This window comes from Lepidothrix coronata, unplaced genomic scaffold (assembly GCF_001604755.1).
Source record: "Lepidothrix coronata isolate B3197 unplaced genomic scaffold, Lepidothrix_coronata-1.0 Scaffold381, whole genome shotgun sequence".
NCBI classification, from domain to species: domain Eukaryota; kingdom Metazoa; phylum Chordata; class Aves; order Passeriformes; family Pipridae; genus Lepidothrix; species Lepidothrix coronata.
Genome location: NW_016690561.1, coordinates 69595 through 91586, shown reverse-complemented (window position 1 = coordinate 91586; position 21992 = coordinate 69595). Strand labels below are relative to the sequence as shown.

The following is a 21992-nucleotide window of genomic DNA, read 5'->3' as shown; positions in this document are numbered from 1 at the left end:
CAGCTAGAGGTAGGTAATAAAACCCCAAACCAACCCAAAGTGGACCCTTTTAGGGCTTGTAAAAGGAACCCTTTGTTTTGGAAGAAAGGCTCTGAGCTGCAGAGGTGCAGTTGGGGAGAGGTTATCTGGAACCCTTACAGGACACTTGAGCATTGGTGGATTTACATCAACAATGGTGAGGAAACTGAAGTAGGAACAGCATATAAGTGTTCTGGGATTTGTTGGTATCTTTATAGTTCTTGTGCTGTCCAAAATGAAGTATAATTGCTGTCAGAAAATGTCTGCCCTGTTCTCAGCCCTTTCATGTTGTGAAAGCAAAATTATTAAGCAGAATGGGGGAAAGCCCCTTGCTTTGGGAAAGGAAGCACTGAATTTACTACTGTGTTTTAGGAAATCAGTGTTCAGTATATATAGAGATGGAATTGGTCATCCAGTGAGAGTCCCAGCCAGTTCTTCATGGAGTAGTATTCTAGACAACCATGAATTAGATGTGGCCTAAAGCTTGGCTGGCCAAAGCAAAGCCTGAGGTTGCACGTGTCCAAACAAAACAGTGATTTGTGTCCCTCAGAACATTCTTACCAGGTAAATTCATCTTCAGGTTGGCCTCTGCCTCTTTGTAGAGGTGGAGAGTTTGGAGCTGGTTGCAGATTCACGTGCCTCATTCAGCTCTTTCAGGATTTGGGAAGGGGGAAGCACTCCAAGAGTTCTGCTTGTCAAACACAACTGAATGACTTTACCTAAAGAAGGGTGACCAGCAAAGTTCTTAAAAACAAGAGACCATTTGCCTGACCACTGTGGGCTGGGGTCCTCTGTGTGAGGGATGGAGGAGTCTGGTTAACTCCAGCTGCCTTCGTGGAAACAGCTCTTGTGTGTTTATAAACTCAGTGTTTGTGTCAGTAAGGAGATAGAGCTTCTGTAAAACCTTGATTTGACATGTCCTCAGTTTGTCTTCATTGTGCTGCTCCCATGGCAGTGGGTTGCTCTCATCTCCTTTGCAATGTGTGCTGAGCTTGTTCCGAGAGAAATTAGGGCATTTTCCAGGGACACTTTGCTGCTGCTGCCAGAGTTTCAGTCAACCCTTCTGTGCTCAGTTGCCTTACACTGGGGTAAAAATACACTAATGTAATACTGAAACAGTTTCTGCATTTTTAAAGAAGGTGCAGACACTAATTAATTTACACAGAGCCCCTGCAGACAGAGAAGCCGAACTGCTGAAAGTCTCGTGGTGAGACAGAAATGTGATTAGGAATTCGTGTGAGACCTCCTCCCTTTGTCCCAAGCTCTAATTCTGTGGTGTGGGATGCCTTGTCAAAGTAGTCCTGAGCTCTCTCTGGTAGAAAACCTTTTGTTCATAAACAGGCAAGCATGAGACCTATTGCTGTGCAGTCGTACATGGTCTGTTCTTTACAGCAGTTTATTTTTGATAAGCTACAGCACATTTTAATGTAATTGTTAACACGCCTAATTTGCAGTCACACAGTCGTATCAATAATAATGGAAAGTTGTTCACAGGTAATAAATTAGCATAGCATATAACTGGCAGAACTCTGCTTTTCACTATATTGTTTCACGATCAAGAATTCAGTAGTTAAATATACTCAGCAGTGGGCTGAGAACAAGCTGTTCATTTTTGCTGCAAGCAGTACCAGTGGACCAAAGTAATCATAGCTCCCAAAAGCAGGACTGATTTTATTGATTTTAAATAGGCTTTCATTATAGCACTGAGCTTATTCCAATTGCAAGGAGTATCGCTGCCGTTTGTATTCGCAGCACTGGCTGAGGGAAGGAGAGGTCTTGTTGGATGCAATGTAGAGGCTTCTTGTCCCTCAATGTTCTATTCTGTCCTCTTGAAACTTCTGAATTTGTTACAGAAAAAAAGTACCGAAGGCTTTTTTTTCCTGTGTGGTTGGATTAAATTTTTTTAGGAATGTAGAGCCAGATAAAGTGTGAAATTTTAAATTCTGAGGATTCCTCTGAGGAGTAAAGGTCTTGCTAATTTATTGGCATCTGAGTTAGGGACCACTGTATTTTTCTTCCTTTTTTTTTTAAAGGACTCTTTAGAAATCATCATATCATAGATTCACTTTGCTTGGAAAAGATCTCTAAGATCATTGAATCCAGCCATTAACCTCACAGTGCCAGGTCCAGCACTAAACCATGTCCCTGAGCACCACACCCTCACGTCTCCCTTTTTCTGTAGAATAATGTAAAACAGGCAAAGACAAGAGTCAGTATAATAAACTGTTGAACTGAATAAACTGTTCAGTCTGAGATATTAATATATTCAAGTTATAATTAGTTAAGAACACATGCTGTTACCAGCAATGTGTCATTAATCTGCGCGGAGCAGTTTGTGGCTACTTGCTGCTAAATTAGTGACACTTAAAAGCAGTTGGGTTTTTGTATTGTTTTTAACGATAAAGAAAATTTTAAATCAGTGATGACATAAAAAGTATATGCACACTTAAGAAGCGGGCTGGTTTATTATTTTGGGGTTTTGTTTTTTAATTTACACAAGGCTGGTCAGTCAGTGGACATGCACAGAAGTAGTTGAAGCCTCAGTGACCAAAAGCTGTTGAAAACATTGCACTATATTTTGTGATGGTGTAAAGACGTGTTGCTTGTGCTTGGTTCTCTTCAAATCCTGTATTTGTAACTACACAGCCCTGCTCAAACATTTTTGCAATGTTACTGCAACAGTTTGGAAGGATGTTAATGGAAATTAGTTACACACCTCTGGTTTTGATGGGTTTCATACTGAATTTGGGTATCTTTTTTTAGATTATTTTTTATTTACTTATTTATATCAAATCTAAAAGTGAAGGTGAATTACTTCAGATATTCCAGTTAAACTCACATTTTTCTTTTGGGATAGTCTTTCTAACTTAATTTGGGAATTCAGGCAGGATCTAACACAAAAACTTGGTCTGAGCATTTCTAGAAATCAACTCTTTAAATAAGGTGGTGACTTTCAGTAGTGAATCAGCTTGGTAAGTACTGAATGATCAAGCCTAGTTACCGTAAAATAAGACCTGGCTGCTTTACTTCATTTTACAGAGTTTGGGCAAATAATTATGGAATTAAATTGCTTCCTGTTGGTTTCCCACAAGGCACAAAGAACCTGCTGTACTTGTTCTGCTGAGCTGCTGCATTGATTAGTTCTTCAGGTCTAATCTTTACGTGGTTATACTCACTTTCTAAGCCGTTTGTTTATGGGTTTGAGAGTTGTTTTCCTGAAGTTATTGTATTGCCTTGATAGTCCTCTAGTGGATTACAAAGATGTACACATTAATTCCTTTCTCTGACTTCATTTGTTGGATTTCAGTGGAGATAATCGGTGCTCATAGAGCATGTTGATTGGGAATGAGGATGATGATCACTCCCAGAACTGATACCACCTATCACTGACAATCAAAGCTCGCATTGTCGGGGTGGTTGGCAGCTAAAACTGATCTAATTAAATGCTTGCAGCATCTATTAAGAATACTTCATTAGATTTTTTTATCACAGCAGCTATTTTGATTCTAGAGTTTGCTTCTGCAGGTTGGAAAGTGATTTATAGTTTTAATTCATCTTAATAATTCGTGTGCATTGGAAACACTTGATATAAAACTTTTTGTTGCATTTAAATTTCCTTGTTATCTGCCCTGCTGTGGCATGAGTTATAGGGAGCCCAGAACATGAATATATTGGAATACATGAAATACTTTCAAGGAGAATGCTTTTAAGGTTCACAGTGATATATGTCAAATGTTATTGAATGGATAAACATGTGGAAGGATTTTAGCCTTGAGAAGCCTGGAAATCAGGCACCTTTTAGAACAGTAATTGTTGTTAATAATGATGATGATAATAATAATAATAATAATAATAATAATAAATGTGTTAAAGTACAATACCTATGTAAAAAAATCATTCCTATCTTAATGCAGGAAATAGACTATTTGTTTGATAATATTTATTCTATCCTAATATCCAACTGTTTTCCTAGTTGCTGAAATTTATTATACAGGAACTTTGAAATGATGCTGTGTCAGAGCTGGGCTGCACCTCTCAACTTATATTTAATAATCTGTAAAACGTCCTTACAGCCTGGAAAGCCTGTGTTTGTTTTAATGAAAGTATCTTTATCCTCTGTGCCAATTAAACAGTAAATTTGTCAAATTAACAACAAATTCTCATGTTTTCTTCATACTTAGATATAATATTATGATTCAAGGTGTGACCTAATCTAAACATCGCTGAAATCAGAGATTTCCACAGACTCCAGGAGAGGATAACAATGTTGGCCTTTTCTAGGCACACTTAATGATATGTTAATATCAGGATCTCAGACTTTGCAGAGAACCTCAGAGTATTATGATAAATGTGCCAAGTGACAGTAGTGGGTGTTAATAAACATCTTACAGGCACCTGGCAGGTGTTCACGGTTCAGGAAGCTGCTGTGATCCGTGGAGCTGCAGAGACCATGAGTGACGGTTTTGTTCAGTTGTTTGTTTTCTTGTCCCCTTTTTCCCCTTGTTTTACTCTGTAAGGGTGTCAGGATTGCTTCTGTTCGGAAGGTAGGACATGGTGCAATTGCTTTTGTCACTGTGTTCTTGCTTCACTTTCTCGTTACTAAGCTACTGTTATACTCAAATTGCCAAAGACTCAAGTGATGCCTCAGGAACAGATGAAGTGTCTTCACAGCTCTTGCCCTTGCTCTCCACTTACCTGCCCTTTGGAGATGGGGATTTCTTCTTTTAGGACCACATCCATACATTTCCATGTGTTTAGAGCGAGGAATGAAATTTCTTTTCCTTGATGAGCATTCATTTGTTGTGTATTCAGGACAAAATATGATCTGATTCATGTTTTATAAACCATGCCAGAATATAATCCATCGCACTGTGCAGGTTATGGTTTGTTGTGCAGGCCATGTAGCATTAACAGCATGGTTCTGATCCATAGAATGGCATATTTATCCATTTAATAAGCAGTGTACATTCATTCCTTAACTTCCTTGAGAAATTCTTTTTTTGCAAGGTTGCTTTATAAAAATGCTGAATCGACACTTGATTTATTGCTCGCTATTTATGAACAACTTCTTGTTGTTTTAAAATAGTCCAACCTGGAAGTGCTTTTTAAACTTGGGTTAATAAGCTCGATAAATGGCACACTATAGAATAGAAATGTGCTTTTCTTTTACAGAGGCAAAGGAAATTGTTCTGAAGGCACAGATTCTGGCTGGAGGGAGAGGAAAAGGTATTTTCAATAGTGGATTGAGAGGAGGAGTTCATCTAACTAAAGAGTAAGTCTTTAAAATTGAAAAAGCATAAATAAGTTGCTTTTTCTATAATATTTAAACTGTTTACAATAGCTGTGGACTGTTTCTTTTAGTATCTTTCAATAAACTAACATTTTTCCTTTGTTTGTAGCCCTAAGACTGTTGAACAGCTGGCTAAACAGATGATTGGGTACAATCTGTCAACAAAGCAAACTCCAAAGGATGGTGTGACAGTTAAAAAGGTAAGATTTTGGCTTCTTGAAAGTTGAAAACTGTGTTCAGGTGCAATTTTGCATTAATAAGTTGGGGAGTATGATGTAGGGTTTTGGTTTTGGGGTTTTTTTTGTTTCTTCTCCAATTCCTCATTTATTACATCTAATTGATGAAAAAAAAGAAAATGTTACTTTTTCTTTCTCTGTGTGTATGTATTTTGTTTATCAATTTTGGCATACCTAGTGGTGGAAAAATATATTAATTTCTGCTGCCTATGTCAAAGGGAATCCCTTGTCATAGGCTCATCCTTCATCAAAAACATACTAAATGTTAAAATAACTGCACTTAGAATTAACTGTACATGCTTATTGACATTCTGCTTACAGAAGTAATATATCCATGATTACCTCTAGTAATAATATTATCTGTATTTCAGGCACCCTCAGCTCTGGGCAACTGTTAGTAAAGTGATAGGTGACTTTCACAGAATAACAGAGTGGTTTGGGTTGGAAGAGATCTTTAAAGTTCATCTTGTCCAACCCCACTGCAGCGAGAAGGGGCATCTTCAACTAGATCAGGTTGCTCAGAGCCCCATCCAACCTGGCCTTGAACGTTTCCAGGGATGGAGCATCTACCACTTCTCTGGGCAGCCTGTGCCAGGGCCTCACCACCTGCATTGTAAAAAAATCTACCTTCTTCTAGTTTAAAACCTTCTGAACCTATTGCAGCAGGCCCTACTAAAAAGTTTGTCCCCATCTTTCTTGCGAGCCCCCTTTAAGTACTGAAGGGTTTGCATGAGAGAGATCTCAATTTTTAAAAGGTGTCTAGCAGGACATTCTTCCTACTTGTTGCAGATACAGAGTAAAATGTGCTCACAGTAGTGGTTCAGCTAATGTGTGGCAGTTCATCTTCCTATGATGGTGCCTACTGCAAGGTGCCAAGGTTCACTTCAGCATAAATTAATTGCTCTGTATTGGCCTAAATAAGAGAAGCCCAGATATCCCTTCAGTAAGATTCTCCTTCACTTTATTTAAATCCCATCAGTCAGGAAATCCATATAGCCTTTCTGCTCTATGTGTTTTTGTCTCTTGCTTTGTTTTACTGAGCAGGAATCCTCATATAGGTCTGTATATCTGATGCCAGAAAATGTTTTGGCATGAACTGAAAGGAACTGCAGTTCACATTTCATATCCCATGAACAGCTTGGTGTATTAGCATAGAAGGGGAGCACCTGTCTGGAAAGATCCTGTCTAATGAGGGCTGGAGGAGGGTGTTCAGGCAGTTCTTCTCTTGGGGAGCTCGGAGAGCAGACTACTATCACTCTTGATAGTTGCTGTTGAAAAGAAATACTATGTATTCAAAAGGAGGAACAGTATTACCATTAAGACATGCCTGTTGGATATCCTGATAATACTAAGGGTATAAGAAGGGATATCCCTTTCCCGTATTTAGAACTCTGCTTGGAAAAATTAGTATTGTAAAAGCAGCTTTCTTTTCTAAATTCTTAGGTTTTATTCTTTTTCCCAGTTGACCTACCTTGAATGCATCAATATAGAAATTCTACTCTTTTGTCAAGAGTGCAAGCATCAGTTATAGATTCAGTTCTGAAAAAGAAACTTCTGATTTTCTTTAAAATGGATAGAAATGAAAGAAGGGTGTGGGTGTTGGGGTTTTTTACATGGATTATTCAAAGGATTTATATTAAGATGACTTTTGTAGAGTAGCTGTAGAAGATTTAACCTGTGATTCCTTTCCTCTCCATCCACATATTGTTTGTATGAATAAACAATGGCCAACAGGAAGCAGCTGGGGCATAGGTGAAGTTGATGGTGAAGTTGGCACTGCTGAATTTATTTTGGTGGTTCAGGATTGGGTATAGCCTTGATAGACTGTGTGTGTTTTCCTTCCTGTCCTTTCAGGACACAGCTTGCAAGTACTTTAATATTGATCCATGATAACCCAGTGTGATGCTTTTCCCTGGGGGAAGCTGATCATCTACTGACATAGACTTTCATTCTGATTGTAGAGTTGGCTTTCAAAAGCATATTGACTTTTAAATAGCATGTTTTATATTTCTGATGCTGAGATCTTGATTCTTGGTAATATATGGTAAGGGCATATATCCTGCTTTAAATTAATTCACTATGTAGCAGTTTGCCCTCTATTATGCCTATTAGATAGCTAAGAAAGCGTGTTTCAGATTATGCACCTAGGTCATCAAAAGCTATTTCTGAGCAAAATTGTTTCTTTTAAAAGCATTTATCTTTCACAAAGTTAGTTTAGGGATCTTCAAGGTGGTTAAAGGGGTTGAGGCATTCAGGTTTGTAGCATCAGGACTACAATGTCAAATGCTGAAATTTTAATCAAGGGAGAAACTACAGTAATGTGATTAAAAATATAAGTTTAGCTATGTATAAGATATCATTTAATGCAGTAGGAACTTAGTGCACAGAAAATGCCAGGCAGACTCTTTGAGCTTGCTAAGAGCAAGGGGGAAGTTGAGAAGTAATATCTGGCATTTTTGTTCTATTTCAAGGCATGTGCTTTCTATGTGTGTGTGTGTAAGAGTTTGTGTGTACATGTACTTAAAGAAAATTGCTGTTCAAAGTGGAAAGTAAAAGCATGTTTTTAGGTTTTGTGGGGTTTAGACTTTTTGGTGTTCTGGAAAGTTTGAGTATTTTAAAACACTTGTATGTTTTAAAAAAATTAGGTAATAAGGGTTTTTCAGAAGGAAAATAGTTATTATGTCACTTTCTGTGAGGCAATCAAGGAACTAGTGTCAAGTGAGGGAATGGAAGTCACGTACCTTTTACATGTATTTGTAAGGAAGGAATAAAAGATAGAAATTTTCTACAATTAGAATAATTACGGAGCAGAAAATGGCATTTTCAGCTTTCTTTCTCAATTTGTGCACCTGCTAGAGAATTTAAAGTGTGTTTGTGCCTCTTTGGATTGATGTTTCTCCAATAAACAGCAGTCTCCTCAGATCCCTCATAACTTGGAAGCTGTTTTGTGAGTTTACATAAAATCCTCTTATGGCAGCTTGGAATTTGGAGAGCGTGGTTATCTGAGAAGGCAGTCTTCTCTTATCATGACAACCTGAGAATTCGCTACCTGTGTTTTCTCTCCAAGCAATAACAGAATGAACGTTTTGCATATTTGATTCTGCGTAAAAAAAGCCGTTACAGTTACCCTCATGAAATTAGATGTGTGACTTAAACTTTTAGGTAATGATGTGTTATTGAGAAGCAAAGCTGGAAGTTGTCAGGAAGTTTTAATGAAAGCTGATTTTTCCCCAAGACATTTTAAATATAAACGTGATGTGGCAAACAGATAATGATGCTTCACATTCTTTATCAAAAGCAAACCAGACAGAGAGTCAACAATCTGTAGATTCAATTTCATTATTCTTAACTGTTCATTGATGTGTTTGCATTAGTTTTGTTGTGTGAATGATGGGTAGACTTCAATAATATTTAAAGACCTTGAATGCTGAATTCCCTGACTTTGCTCTGCAGCAAAGAGGGAGGATGGTGAAGGAAAGTTTTTTTTGTTGGGAGAAATGAGAGGTATTGTACAGTCTGACAATTTTTGCTCTGAGGTTGCCTACTACAAATTAGATTCTCAATAGTTTTGTGAATTAAGACAGAGAAGTATCTGACGATGTTGATGTGGTTAATTAGCAACAGTGAGGACAATCACTCCAGTTGGAAGTAGCAGTTGAAGATACCTGATTTAATAATGTAAGTCCCACCTGCTGTACCTGCAAATGTATTACTCAAGACTCGTTGAGTGGACTTCCATCCTGAGTCTGGCCCTGACCCTGAGCTCTGTGGAAACTGAGCTGCTCCAACAAGACCCAGGAGGGCGCTTGGTTTTATTTGACCTATGTCTAAAGCAACTCACTCACATTTTTCAGATACATTGATGCAGGATATGTCAGAAGGTGAAAACATGGATGCAGGTAAAAATAGTAGCAAATCAAGGATGCTTTCCCTGTCTTTGCTTGTTAATTTGACAAATCTTGGCAAGTAGCCAAGCTGTGTCTCTGAAGTTGGCTTTTAGCATCCCTCTGTAGTAATCTAAAATAGGCAGATACTTTTAAGTAGAACAGTAGTTTTCTGCATTTTTAGTTCTCTCCTTCACCCTCGTTTTCTTTAGTTTTCTTTTGAACAGTCGCTTATTTGAACTATTCCTTTACATCCCTCTCTGTTGTATGAATAAAGTGAGGTAAAAGTAGAAGGAAACAAAATTACTATAAAGCAAGTTTCTTCCAAGTCAAAAAAACCATAAAGAAATTTCATCTTTCCTTCCATTCTGAGCACAGAGGGCTTTATTTAATTCCTTGTCTCTTACTTTTTTTGCCCCCTGTTCTCCAATAACACACAGCCTGGCAGAAGGTAAGTACATTCCTTCTTATGTGCGCTGGAATAGAATGTCAAAGAAACGACTTGGGTGAAAGTATAGTGCATCTTTCTTGTTTATAGCCCTTGAACTATGAAAACCCCAGGAATACTCATTTGATGGAACACCTCTTGCCGGGCAGGCAGAGTTTTAAGGCTGCAGGTCTCAGATCTGCTGACTGTTAGAATGAATTTCACCTGATGTTTCATTCAGTGAGGATCTTTGTCCGCAGTCGTCGTTCAAAACTGTCACTTCATAAACAGACCGTGTTAGAAAGATGTTGCCACTTAATCCTTCCTAATTATATTAATATTGGGGAAGTGATTTTCCTAATTTCTACCAGTTCCCTTGAAAGATGGGAAATAGTAGCTCTGTTAAGGAAGAATATAGTTGATGATCATCAGAAGAAGCTGTAAGGCTGATTAAAGCAGAGGTGGCTGATTCACTTTCAGGTTGAAAAGGAAAAATGTAATGTGGAGCAGAACTGCAGTCTTTATGACACCTGTCATGATCACAAGGAAGAATTAATAATGGTCATATGCAGATTTTTTCTTAAAATGAAGAATAACTGGGGGAATTTAGTATTCTTATATCAAAACATAGTTTGTGAGTCCTTGACCAGGTGTATAACTACTTAATCTCTGAAATTACTTCATTGGCTGTTGTTAAACTATTGAAAAAGCTGACAGTTCAGATGAAGAGGAAGTTACAGTTATTGCAATACTAACATGGCAAGGACTTTGTAATTTTTTTGTGAGGAGTGAAAAAGTTTTAGCAAAGACTTTATATGGGCCAATTTCCCCCAATTTTAATGTGAGTACTTGTAGATTCCACACATGTAGGATTTGAATCGTCTGTTTTGTTGTGTGCTGAGGTATCTGTCAGATACTGGTACAAAAGGGCTCTGTAGCTTATATCTAATAAATAGAAACTAGTAGCATTTTTTTGAAAAATAAATTTCTATGTTTCTAGATTGTGCCAGCATCTGAAGGACACACATCCGCTTGACTCTCTATGTTGAAAGTAAAAAGCTGGATGACAGAATTATCTGTAAACCCATTTTCTTAGGAAATACTTAGGGCAAGAATTCAGGATTTTAAGGGTTGGGTGGTCTTCTGTCAGAATGAGGGAGAGAACTTAAGCCTGAGGATTTACTGGTGAGGAACAGTGCTACTGGTGAGGTGCAGCGCTACTGGTGAGGTGCAGCTGAAGGCCAATGTGCCCACCCTTACATCCATGTGATTTGCAAACTGAGTCCCTTGTGAGGCAAGTTTTTCTTGAGGCAGCACATTAAAGTGCTTTTTGGGGATAAAAATGTAATATAGAGTAATGTAATAATTGAATATGTCTGCCTTATGGGCTCGGCAGCAGCTCTGATTCTTTTCTTGGAAAAACCCCAACAATTACATTTACACTGCTTGCTGCATGCCCCAGTGAAGAACAGCAGCACCAGAGGAGTCTCTTATTTAGGGAGAGAGGATTTCTTGGGGAAAAAGGTGGCTGGGTTGTAATACCTTGTAAAAGCCATGAAACAAACGTTTCTTTTCGGGATAGCAAGTGTCAAACTGCTGCATTTTAAGGCAATGCAGAAGGACCCATCAGAAGTGTTGATGTTTTTTTTTTTTCTTCCCTGTATTCACTTTTAGGTGATGGTTGCAGAAGCACTGGATATTTCCAGGGAAACATACTTTGCAATTCTGATGGACAGAGCCTGCAATGGACCTGTCATGGTTGGCAGTCCCCAGGGTGGTGTGGACATAGAAGAAGTTGCAGTAACTAGCCCAGAACTTATCTTTAAGGTATTGAAATGATGTTTTACACTAAAAATTTTCCATGTCAGTTATCCAAAAGAATATTTTTCCCTCTTTCTCTTTCCATTTTTAATTCTTCTGTGTATGGAAAGAAGACAGTAAAAACCATAAAAATTGTGTTTCATCGAATACAGGATCAAACTTGTTATCTAGTAGATGAAGCATGTTTAACATCTGATTTTATTAGTGTTTGTGTCTCCAACTCAATTAGAAAAAGAGCGTAAATCTGGTTGTTATGTCATGTGTTAAACTTTATATCTGAAATGTTTTATGAGTGAGTTTTGCTCTCAGGAAGGTACACGGTTTTTTCACAAGTAGGTTGGTGCCAATATAGTTATTGCTTCTGTGGCTGTTTTTCTCTAATTGACAGAGTTGTTAATTATTTCTTTGTACCTGCAAGACTTTTGCATCTGAAATACAACTGTTGTAATTACTTTTTTAACGATGACTACATTTAAGTATTTTTTATGTTACTGTGGCAAGATAATGAATAGACAAGCTATTCAGCTGAGAAAATAATTGATACAATCAAGTGTAATTATTCAAAAAATTGTAAAAATATTTAATGTGCATTTTAAAATTATATAAACTTCACAGTATTACTGGGCAGTGACACTCATTGCCTTGAAAATATTCCAGAATATGTCATAAAAATTAACAGACTAAATATTCGTCAACGCCATCTGTACAGTAATTAAAAGTGAAAACTTGTGTCACATTGTCTTGTCAGTGTGCCACCCTGAAGAATTATATATTTTTTTGGAAGGACCGTTTCATAGTCGGCGTGGTAATTATAACATCCCCTATAGGCAGCTGCCACAGCCTCAGTCTCAGGGAGCCTTGGCAAACAGCCAGGCTTTAATTACTAATTTGCAAATGTATACTAAGTGTTTTCCTTTTGAAGTTTTAAATCTCCATTCAGATTGAATATTTAGTTATATTTATGCATGTTATTGTTGCAGGAGGAAATAGATATTTTTGAAGGCATAAAGGATCGTCAGGCTTTGCAGATGGCAAAAAATTTGGGATTCCAAGGACCTTTGCAACAGCAGGTAACTTGGCTCTACTCCCTTGGTTTAGACTGAAGACTTTTTAGCCCAGCTATATGTTAAATGCTTTCCAATAGGCACAAAAGGCCAAGTGTCCATTAAATCAGGATCATTTTGACATTTGAAATGCTAAATTGCACCTATATAATTGTCATCAGGCATTAGCAGTTTAAATAAGGTCCTTATTGTTTTGAAGTGAGAGTCTCTAGTCTTTGAAGCAATTGATGACAACAGGCTGTTAGACCACGTGGGATTCTTTTGCTTTCATTGGAATTCCATTGGAGCTCAGGGAATGACATGGGTAGAGGTTTTTTTTGAAAATTGGCCCTTTATAGAGAGAAGTAAAAGTGTATCTGGCTGTGTAACTGAAGCCTTTTAGATTTTTTTTTTTAACCTTCCACTCAAAACCAAAAGGCTGCCAGCTTGTTGTCTTTTCAGTACCTCTTTTCTACATAAATATATTGAATATATGTTTTTGCCTCTATGAAGCATTTTGCAGAGAAGAGAGCTCGCTTAATCTGCTTTGGCGTGTTTTTGTTTCTGTAGTATCAAACTGTCATTTTTTTCAAACTCCTTTATTTTTAATTCAGCAGTTTTAATTATTTTCTATCCCAACATGCAATTAACAAATGCATAATCATTAGGTTGATTAACACACATTTGAAGATTTAGCTGTATATCTAATGAGGAAGAATGATTATGTAGAACCTTTCAACCCTTGAAGAGTTCTGGTACTTAATAATTAACAGCAATATATAGACTTTTAAATAACACATTTAAATAATGCTGCAGGAATGCATTTCTTTATGCTGCCAACTCAAAGGAATTTACTGAGGCATAGGGACACAGCTTTTATTCAGACAAATCCTAGTATTTACTTATGTATTCACTAGTTCTAAGTTGGGATTTTATGCTTTGCCTTGAAGAGGCTCAGCACTTGTAGACCTTGAGAAAGAGAAGTGTTGACATTAAGCTGCCTGATTCAGAGAGGTGCTGAAAGATAGAGCAGCCTTTAATAATAAAAGTGAAGTGATTTTGGTGGTCTGGTACAAATAGAACAGATTCCTGTGGCAATAAGAGCTTTTCGGGTTGCCCAGAGTCAGTGGGGGTTGCAGGGTGGAGCTTCCTCCCCAGCATCACTGCTGACACAGCCTCACTCATGGTATTGGGGCAGTGTATCCACCCCAGTGTTTGTGCCAAGGAAACTGCTGCAGATTTATAACTGATAATTTGTTTAAAGTCAAAACCACTGAGAATGCTTCAACTGGTAAATTTTGAGCAGGGAAGGCTTCCTGAGCAATTTATATGCTGCTTCCCAACTGTAACTCTTTAAAGATATCATAGAATCACAGAATGGTTTGGGTTGGAAGAGACCTTAAAGATCATTTTCTTCTAACCCCCCTGCCATGGGCAGGGACACCTTCCACTAGACCATGTTGCTCAAAGCCTCATCCAGTCTGGCCTTCAGCACTTCCAGGGATAGGGAGTCCACAACCCCCCTGGGCAAAACTGGGTCTGGTTTTGAGTCTTTCCGGTTGTAATTTTTTCTTTCATGTGACTGACATTGTAGGAGAAAGCTGACTTCTGGGGTTTTTATTCTAATTCACTTATTAGGAGAGGTTCCAAATTTTTGGATTGTGTACTTCAGTTAGCTGATCAGTAATGAGGGGACAAATTTGAGTGCTTCTTTATTAGTGCACTTCATCTGAAAACTTATTTCAGCTAATAGGTTGTCAGTGTGTAATGAACCAAAGGGGTTTTTTATGCACACTTATGTTGCTGTTTTCAAGTTGTTCTATTAGTGGAAGAATGTTATAAGAACAAAAGATTTGGCAGTTGGTTGTCAGTTTTGGCCACACAGCTGGGCACTGAGATAGATTGTGAGCGATGACAGGAAACAAGCAATGAGTAAACAAGCATGCTTTGGGTATAAGTTCTTTAAGAAAACATTGCAGATTGAGGTAGGAAGGAGAAACAGGTATTTTCCTATTTCTAAGTCACTAATGGGCACATACTGCTTTGTGGTTTCTGAATGTAGTCTGATTAACGTGAATTCAACTCAGATCTCAGCATACTGGAGAATACATCATTTTGTTAGTGCCCAACAGTCACTTTCCAAATTAAACTTGTCATAGTAATTGTAATGTTTATTTTGCAGAAAGTCTCCAGTTCATGTAGTCTTTAAGTGCACATTTACTAAGTGTTATGCAGTATCATAATGCTACATTATACCTATTTAAGAGACTATGAATATGGTTAAGAAAACAGAAATAAAAGCAGTAATTATCTAGAGCTAGTTTGCAATTTAATGCATTAAAAATAATCTATAATGGTTTACCTTTGCCTTGAAAACATTTACTTTTATTTTTCTGTGTGGTAATTGTAAATCGTTTGATCAAATTTAGGCAGCAGATCAAATTAAGAAGCTGTATAATCTTTTCTTGAAAATTGATGCCACTCAGGTTGAAGTGAATCCCTTTGGTGAAACTCCAGAAGGGCAAGGTAAGAAATTGAAGGAAACAAATGAATGCATTATAGTTCTTTATTTATGCAAACTATAAATTAAATTGCATAGAAGGATGTAGCAGCAGCTTTGCATTAATTTCATTTTGTAATGTAATTTAAGCAACATTCATAAACATTCCCATGGCAGATTTTATATTTCAATACCTTTTGTTCTTTCATCCAAATACTGAAAGTATTGGCTTCTACATGTTCTGCTTGGTGAGAAACAGCAACGTTTCCTGCTCTTCTGCTCTTGTACAAAGTTGAGGTTTTCTTGGTCTTGTTTTGGGTATTTTTTGTTTAATGGTTTTGTTTGGGGAGGGGGGGTTGTGTTAATGCTGCTAAAATTACTGAGATTGTGTGCGAAGAAACTCGTTCATTTATGTTCCTGTATATATGGGTAATTTAAGATTTTAAGTGCATGACTCTGCAGCTGATCAGAGCACAGGACAAATTTCAGCTGGAACTGACACTTGGCTACACCCTTTGGGAGGAAAAAGGGTCACTGGTCGGATTTCACCATGACTACAGCACTGAGGGACAGGGTAAAAATGAGGAGCTGGATTACCTTTCACTTCATAGTTGGTCTTCCAGCTGAAACCTTTCCTTCCATTTGTCCTTTTTGTCCAATTAACTTGGACAGAGGTGAGGAGGGGAGGAACTATCAGTATGCCTGTGGTATATTGAAGTAGAATAGGGCTGATCCAGGTGGATCACAGTTACCACCTCGCTCTTTCACTTGCAAAAGAGTTGCCAGAGAATCTGAAAAGCACTAAAAGGTGGAAAACAAATCCTGCCCTACCCAGCTTTATTAATGCATCTTAAAAGATGGTGCTCTTTGTTATAAAATAGGCTCTGGGACATTTAAATGCCCTACTGTAAAGTGATATTAAAAAAAAAAAAAGGAATATTGAAGTATATCACAATAATTCAGAGACAGTGGCAGAAATGATCAAATGTATCGGCAGGTCTTTTTGTACATAATAAGCTGTTTTCAGGTTAAACCAAGCTAGAAGAACATATTTATGGCTTAAAGGCATGAATTCTTCTTTAATAACAGACTTTCTTCAAATTCCTGTTTGGTTTGTGGAGTTTTTTGGTGTTCTTGACACCAGAATCCTTCAGCTCTGTGCACAGAGTTTACCTCATGGAATGATTTCCACCAAAACTACTTCTATTTGAGGATCATTCACAGCACTGTGTGCTCAGTTTTCCAGCTCATTTGAGGTACCATAATAACATACACATTAAATCAGCAGTTTCTGCATTGCAAACCTCACTCAGCTCAATAAATACAACTCAAGTTCTTAGCAGCTAGTTCTGGGTTCGTTGGTTCTTGTGCAATTTGTGAAATGTATATTGGGGAGAGGAACACAAAGCCCTGCTGTTGACCTGAGTTGTTCTGATGAGCTCAATTTTAAATGGAAAATTTGCCTTCAGAACCCATCAGACTGCTCTTTTCCCCCTCTGTTTAAATAGATCCATTAAAATCAGTTGGGAATGAGGTGAGAAGGACCTTTTCACTTTCTGTTGCACAGTGAAGTGAAAGCCCAACAATGAAATAAGACCTTGTGAAAGGAACAGTCTGGATTTTTCCTGGTCTGGCAATGTGCAGTACATGACACTTGTGACCTTTTGAAAATGAATGGGATCTCTCAAATAGGTGAAATGAGAGCTGCTGGAACATTCCTGCAGAATATGATGTTAATCTCGAAACAAATCCATAGGTATGTCTGTCTCCTAACTGATAGACTCACCAGGTGTATTTTGTTGGTTCAAGACCACTGATACTATAAAAGCAAAATTTCTTTTCTCAAAACTTGTCGGAATCATTTTTGTAGCAGAATAGTTGACCAAGGTACCTTAACACTACAGGGCAGTATGGAAGGCACCCAGGAGTCCTTTTGCTTGGTTAGGTGGCAGAAATTGGGACACAGTCTATGACAATTGTCTAAAGTCAGGCAGAGAAACAAGCTCAAGGTGAGCTCTTTGTGCCACAGTCTGGCTGCCCTGGTGTTCACACTCACTAGCTCAAGACTAGCTTGGTTGTCTGGGAGAGAAGCACTTTGCAGTTCTGTTATTTTGGCAGAGCAAGGGACAGAACCCCAGTTCAGTCCTTACATCCCCCTCAGACAAGAAGAAGACCTTTAAGTATGTCTTGGGTGTTGGTGAGTGGACACTGAGGATGAAGTGAGAATGGAAGAGGCAGCACTGACAGGTAACATGACAGGGGCATCACTGAGGTGCTGAAGACATATTTGGTGGGTACTGAGAGGGGAAATTGGTAGGGGCAAGTGAAGGAGACAAGTAGAGGCAAGTGAAGGAGAGGATAGTTTGAAATGAGAGGAAACCAAATATGGTCCTTAAAGGTCCTAAGGAACCATGGTGGTACTAACTTTGCATCCTTGCTGGAGCACTATGAGGTGTCACTATGGAAATTATCATTTGGATAAGTTACCAAGTTGGCTTTTCTGGAGTGGCTGTGCATATTTAGTGAGAAGGGCTTAATTTGAGGGATGGTAGGAGTTTTTATGCTCTTTTCTCTGAGGCTTTTCCGTGTGTGTTTTGCATCCAGGAAGCTGAGGAGCAGAAACAGAGTGGGTTCCAAGCTGTGAAAGCCATCTTACCAGCAGACATGCACAGGAGTCTTCCTGTGCTTATTTCTTTTTTGCTAGCAGTTTCTCCATCTGAAATGTCTTTAAGAAGACTAAAGATGAAACAAATGGAAGAACATTTGAGTAGCTTAATGCAGTTATTTCTAATGATAAAATACAAGTCTCTGTATGAAGACCATTATTCCTGTCAAAGTAATGGATAAGATGGATTTATTTCTTGCTGTGTTTTGTGTTTTTCACTTGTGTGAATTTCCATTAGGAGATACATTGGTTTATGTATTTGTTTAATTTTGTAGCAAATTCTTTGTCAACAGTAGTGGGTCAGATTCCTGTTATGCCCATTTTTGGGTTTTTTTTGTTTTGTTTTGTTTGCTCTCAGTGTAAACTGTTGAATTTGTAGATGACAAAAATCCTACACCACTAGCAATAACAACACAAGTACTTCATGAATATAACTGTTGGAGCTTTCTTTGATATTTGTTTAGAAGAAAAATCCATTTGTATAATCCATCATGCATGTAACAATGTGCTTTTGATGGTGAAAATGGTTTGATAAATATTAATACATGTTTTTGCAGCTACTTTGTACAGCATGGCCTTTGTTAAAGATGAGTGTTCTGTAGAAATGAGTTTCTATTAGTGTGACATCGAGGATGTTCGTGTTTAAACAGAGCTCTGAAACTGCAGTTGTACTCTAGCTTTCAGTTGTTTTTGCAATTTAAGGAACTGAAAGCTTGAAGAAAAAAAATAGTCTTAGTTCATTGCTAAAAAAAATAAAATTGAAGCAGCTCTAGTACAGTAGAAGCAAATGATGAACTGCAGGTATTTCTGCTTTTGGCACATTCCCACATGATGATTGACCAGGTGAAATCTAGACTCTTCCAAGAGATTTGTTACACACACTCATGAACAGTTTTCTGAAACTGCAATCACTGCAATGAAATTTGATACTGTTTTCATTTAATCTGCTATCAGTTACAACTCAGATATTAAAAAAATAAAAACCAAAACCACATCAACATCGAAAAAAAACAAAACAAGAAACCCAATAGAAATCAAGACATAGAGTTACAACTCTCCTATTTGTGTAAACGTTTTGAAAGACTAAAATTATCTTTTTAATTGTAATTGACCTCCAGATGTGTACAGTGCTCATGAACACGTTCACATGTACCATCTACGTGTTTCAATGGCAATATGAATAAAAAACCAGCAGATAGAAAAACTATTGGATGCAGCATTTAAAGGCACTTAAATCTGATTGGTTTGCCTTAACAAATCAATTATACTTAACTGAGTAATTTTAATTTGGGTATAGTACAAGGGAAATTACTTAAATAGTAACATGATAAATATATAGTGTTACATTTACTTACAACATTTTAATCTAATGAGGTGTTTGCTTATGCAAACCCATAGAAATAATGAGTCAGTAAATGGGCAAATAACACTCTACAGGCATTTCTGTTACTGGTGTGTTTATGTGAATATTCCAGCTGCTAGCCAGACTTTTATCTGTTACTTAATATAGTCAGGTTTAGCTGCATCTTGATTTGTTTTTACAACCATAGTGGGTGTTGATATTGATGAGAAGTTTTGTATTTACTTTTTAAACTTTCTTGATTTAAAAGTAGTCATTTTTAACGTATGTTGGCTTCATCTTGTTTGAGATCTTTAATGAAATAATGTGTTCTCAGTAGAGAATTTAAGGGAAACCTGCCCTTTGCTGCTGGACACAATGAACTTCAGCTGATCATATGTTGGAGGCACCATCATTCCCAAAGCAACCCTCTCCCCCTCCCTGCTGCAGTAGCCATAATATTTCAGAAGCTCTGACTAACTGTAAACTCTAAATGCCTTCATGTTGTTTTATTTTCTCCTGTAGTTGTTTGCTTTGATGCCAAGATAAACTTTGATGACAATGCAGAATTCAGACAAAAAGAAATATTTGCCATGGATGACAAGTCTGAAAATGAGCCCATAGAGAACGAAGCTGCCAAATATGATTTGAAATACATAGGACTGGATGGAAACATTGCTTGCTTTGGTAAGAACAAATACATCCAAAAGACATTTGAAGACAAATTCATATTTGTTCAGTGTATAAACTTTGTTTACATTCTGACATTCAGTCCACCCTTGACAGTATTTCAGTCTGTTTTGCTGAGGTTTTCTGTCCTTCCCCAAGTTCTTGCAGGAATGAAGCTAAAATTGTGTTGTTACTGTGATGATGGCCACAGCAGACAGGCAGGACATGAGTGGTGTCAGGCTAAAGAAGAAGCCTGAATTTTTAAGCTGATGCAATTGATCTTTCGAGCAATTAAAACAAGAAAAGTCATCAAGAATCAATCGTTAATTTTCAAAAATGAGACTGTGGTACTTAAGACACTGCAAAAGTATGTGTGTATAAACATGACATTCCCACTTAAAATTGAATAGTGAACTCCATTTCTCTTTAAGGAAAGCTGCTAAAGAATCTGCTTGGCTATTAAAAGGAAAATGACAGTTTTTTTATTTCCTGAAGTTCCTTAGAACAGAAATTACTCTGCTGTTTAGAAGAGATAAGTAAAAAAGTCTGCTATACTCTACACAATTTTTATTTTGTAGAAATTCTTTTAGCCAGTACAACATTTCATTATTAATCTAATTGAATTAGACGTTTTTTCTCAGCTTAGTGAGAAAATGCATTTACATTGCTCAGATATGTACTCTAATCTCAAATCTAGAAGATTCTAGCAATGTGTTGCAGTTGATTCAGTAAGTCACAGTGAGACCCTTAACCTCAATTTAAAGCAAAACAAAACAAAATCAACCAAAAGACTCCAAAACCCAAACAACAATTGGCAACACTATGGAATTTTTTTAGTATTTGGTATTGCTCTTGAATTCCAAGTGACTGGGGAGCCTTTGTCCAGCAGGAGCAACTTACTGGGCACACAAAATTTTCATCTACTTTTCCTAGTTTAGAGGATGTTCCTGCCCATGGTAATGCTTCTAGACTGATGCAAATGCAAAATAAAAGGCAGTCTGAAATCTCTCCCCAAAACCAAGTTGTCTATGTTACAGTAATACAAAGCATCATCTACTGCTATCAGAGTATTGGGAGGGGAGCTTAAGGAGTCAATTTGTCCTTCATGTCTCATGATGCAATCACTGTTCCCAGAAGTTTTTGTGTCTCTATTTTTAATAAAATCAGCAGGTTTTGCATTTCCCCCAATTACCAGCCCAGTCTTCATACATGCTTAGGGGAAGGTGCACATCTAAGTCCTAGAGAAACCCAAGTGTTGGTGGGTTTGCACCAGATTTTTAATTATTTGTTGTGTGGGATGTCCTTGAATATGAATAGGTACTGGCATATTTAGAAATAGATATGTAGCATTTTGAGCCATGTTATGTGGTTGTGCTGACACATTTTAAGCCTTTTCACAAATCTTATGTACTTTCATGGGGAAAATAAGCACTTGATGTTTACAATTACAGTCAATGGAGCTGGACTTGCCATGGCAACATGTGATATAATATCCCTGAATGGTGGAAAGCCAGCCAACTTCTTGGATCTTGGTGGAGGTGTGAAAGAAGCACAAGTGTACCAAGCATTCAAGCTACTGACAACAGATCCAAAGGTAAAAATGTTGGGTTTGGACCAGAAGCTTCCTCGTGCAGCAGTACAGCTGTGTAGGACCATAGAAGCCCTGCTATAGGACTATGAATAGTGAAAAATACAGATAATGGTGTGAAAACTGAGGATGAGTTACCAAAAGGGTGATCTGGGAGGAAAAGTATTTCAATGTGAAGCACTAGAATGACTTACTGGCTCCTGATTCAGTTTTTGTTTGCTGGTCAGTCGTGAATGGGAATTTTTTCAAGGCAGTTCAACACCAAAGTGCCAGGGTGGCAATGCTGGGCACTGAAGTGTTGAACTTGGAACATCTCATTCCTAAAATGGAATTTGTGAGTTTTAGATACTTAAAATGTCATTCCTAGCAGTGGTTGAACTTGGAACATCTCATTCCTAAAATGGAATTTGTGAGTTTTAGATACTTAAAATGTCATTCCTAGCAGTGTAGTACTTGGAACATCTCATTCCTAAAATGGAATTTGTGAGTTTTAGATACTTAAAATGTCATTC

The 21992-nt window shown here is 37.6% G+C and overlaps 1 protein-coding gene across 2 annotated transcripts in view; it reads left to right on the top strand.

The window, feature by feature from the left end:
* Positions 1-21992, top strand: part of SUCLG2 (succinate-CoA ligase GDP-forming beta subunit) — a 119468-nt gene that overhangs the window by 48818 nt on the left and 48658 nt on the right. For both annotated transcript variants that reach the window (XM_017839168.1, XM_017839167.1), the window contains 7 exons: positions 5191-5290; positions 5418-5508; positions 11530-11682; positions 12657-12746; positions 15149-15245; positions 19749-19910; positions 21344-21486. In XM_017839168.1, the coding sequence (XP_017694657.1) occupies positions 5449-5508; positions 11530-11682; positions 12657-12746; positions 15149-15245; positions 19749-19910; positions 21344-21486 (705 nt within the window). In that variant the 5' untranslated portion in view covers positions 5191-5290; positions 5418-5448. The remainder of the gene's footprint in view (positions 1-5190; positions 5291-5417; positions 5509-11529; positions 11683-12656; positions 12747-15148; positions 15246-19748; positions 19911-21343; positions 21487-21992) is intronic.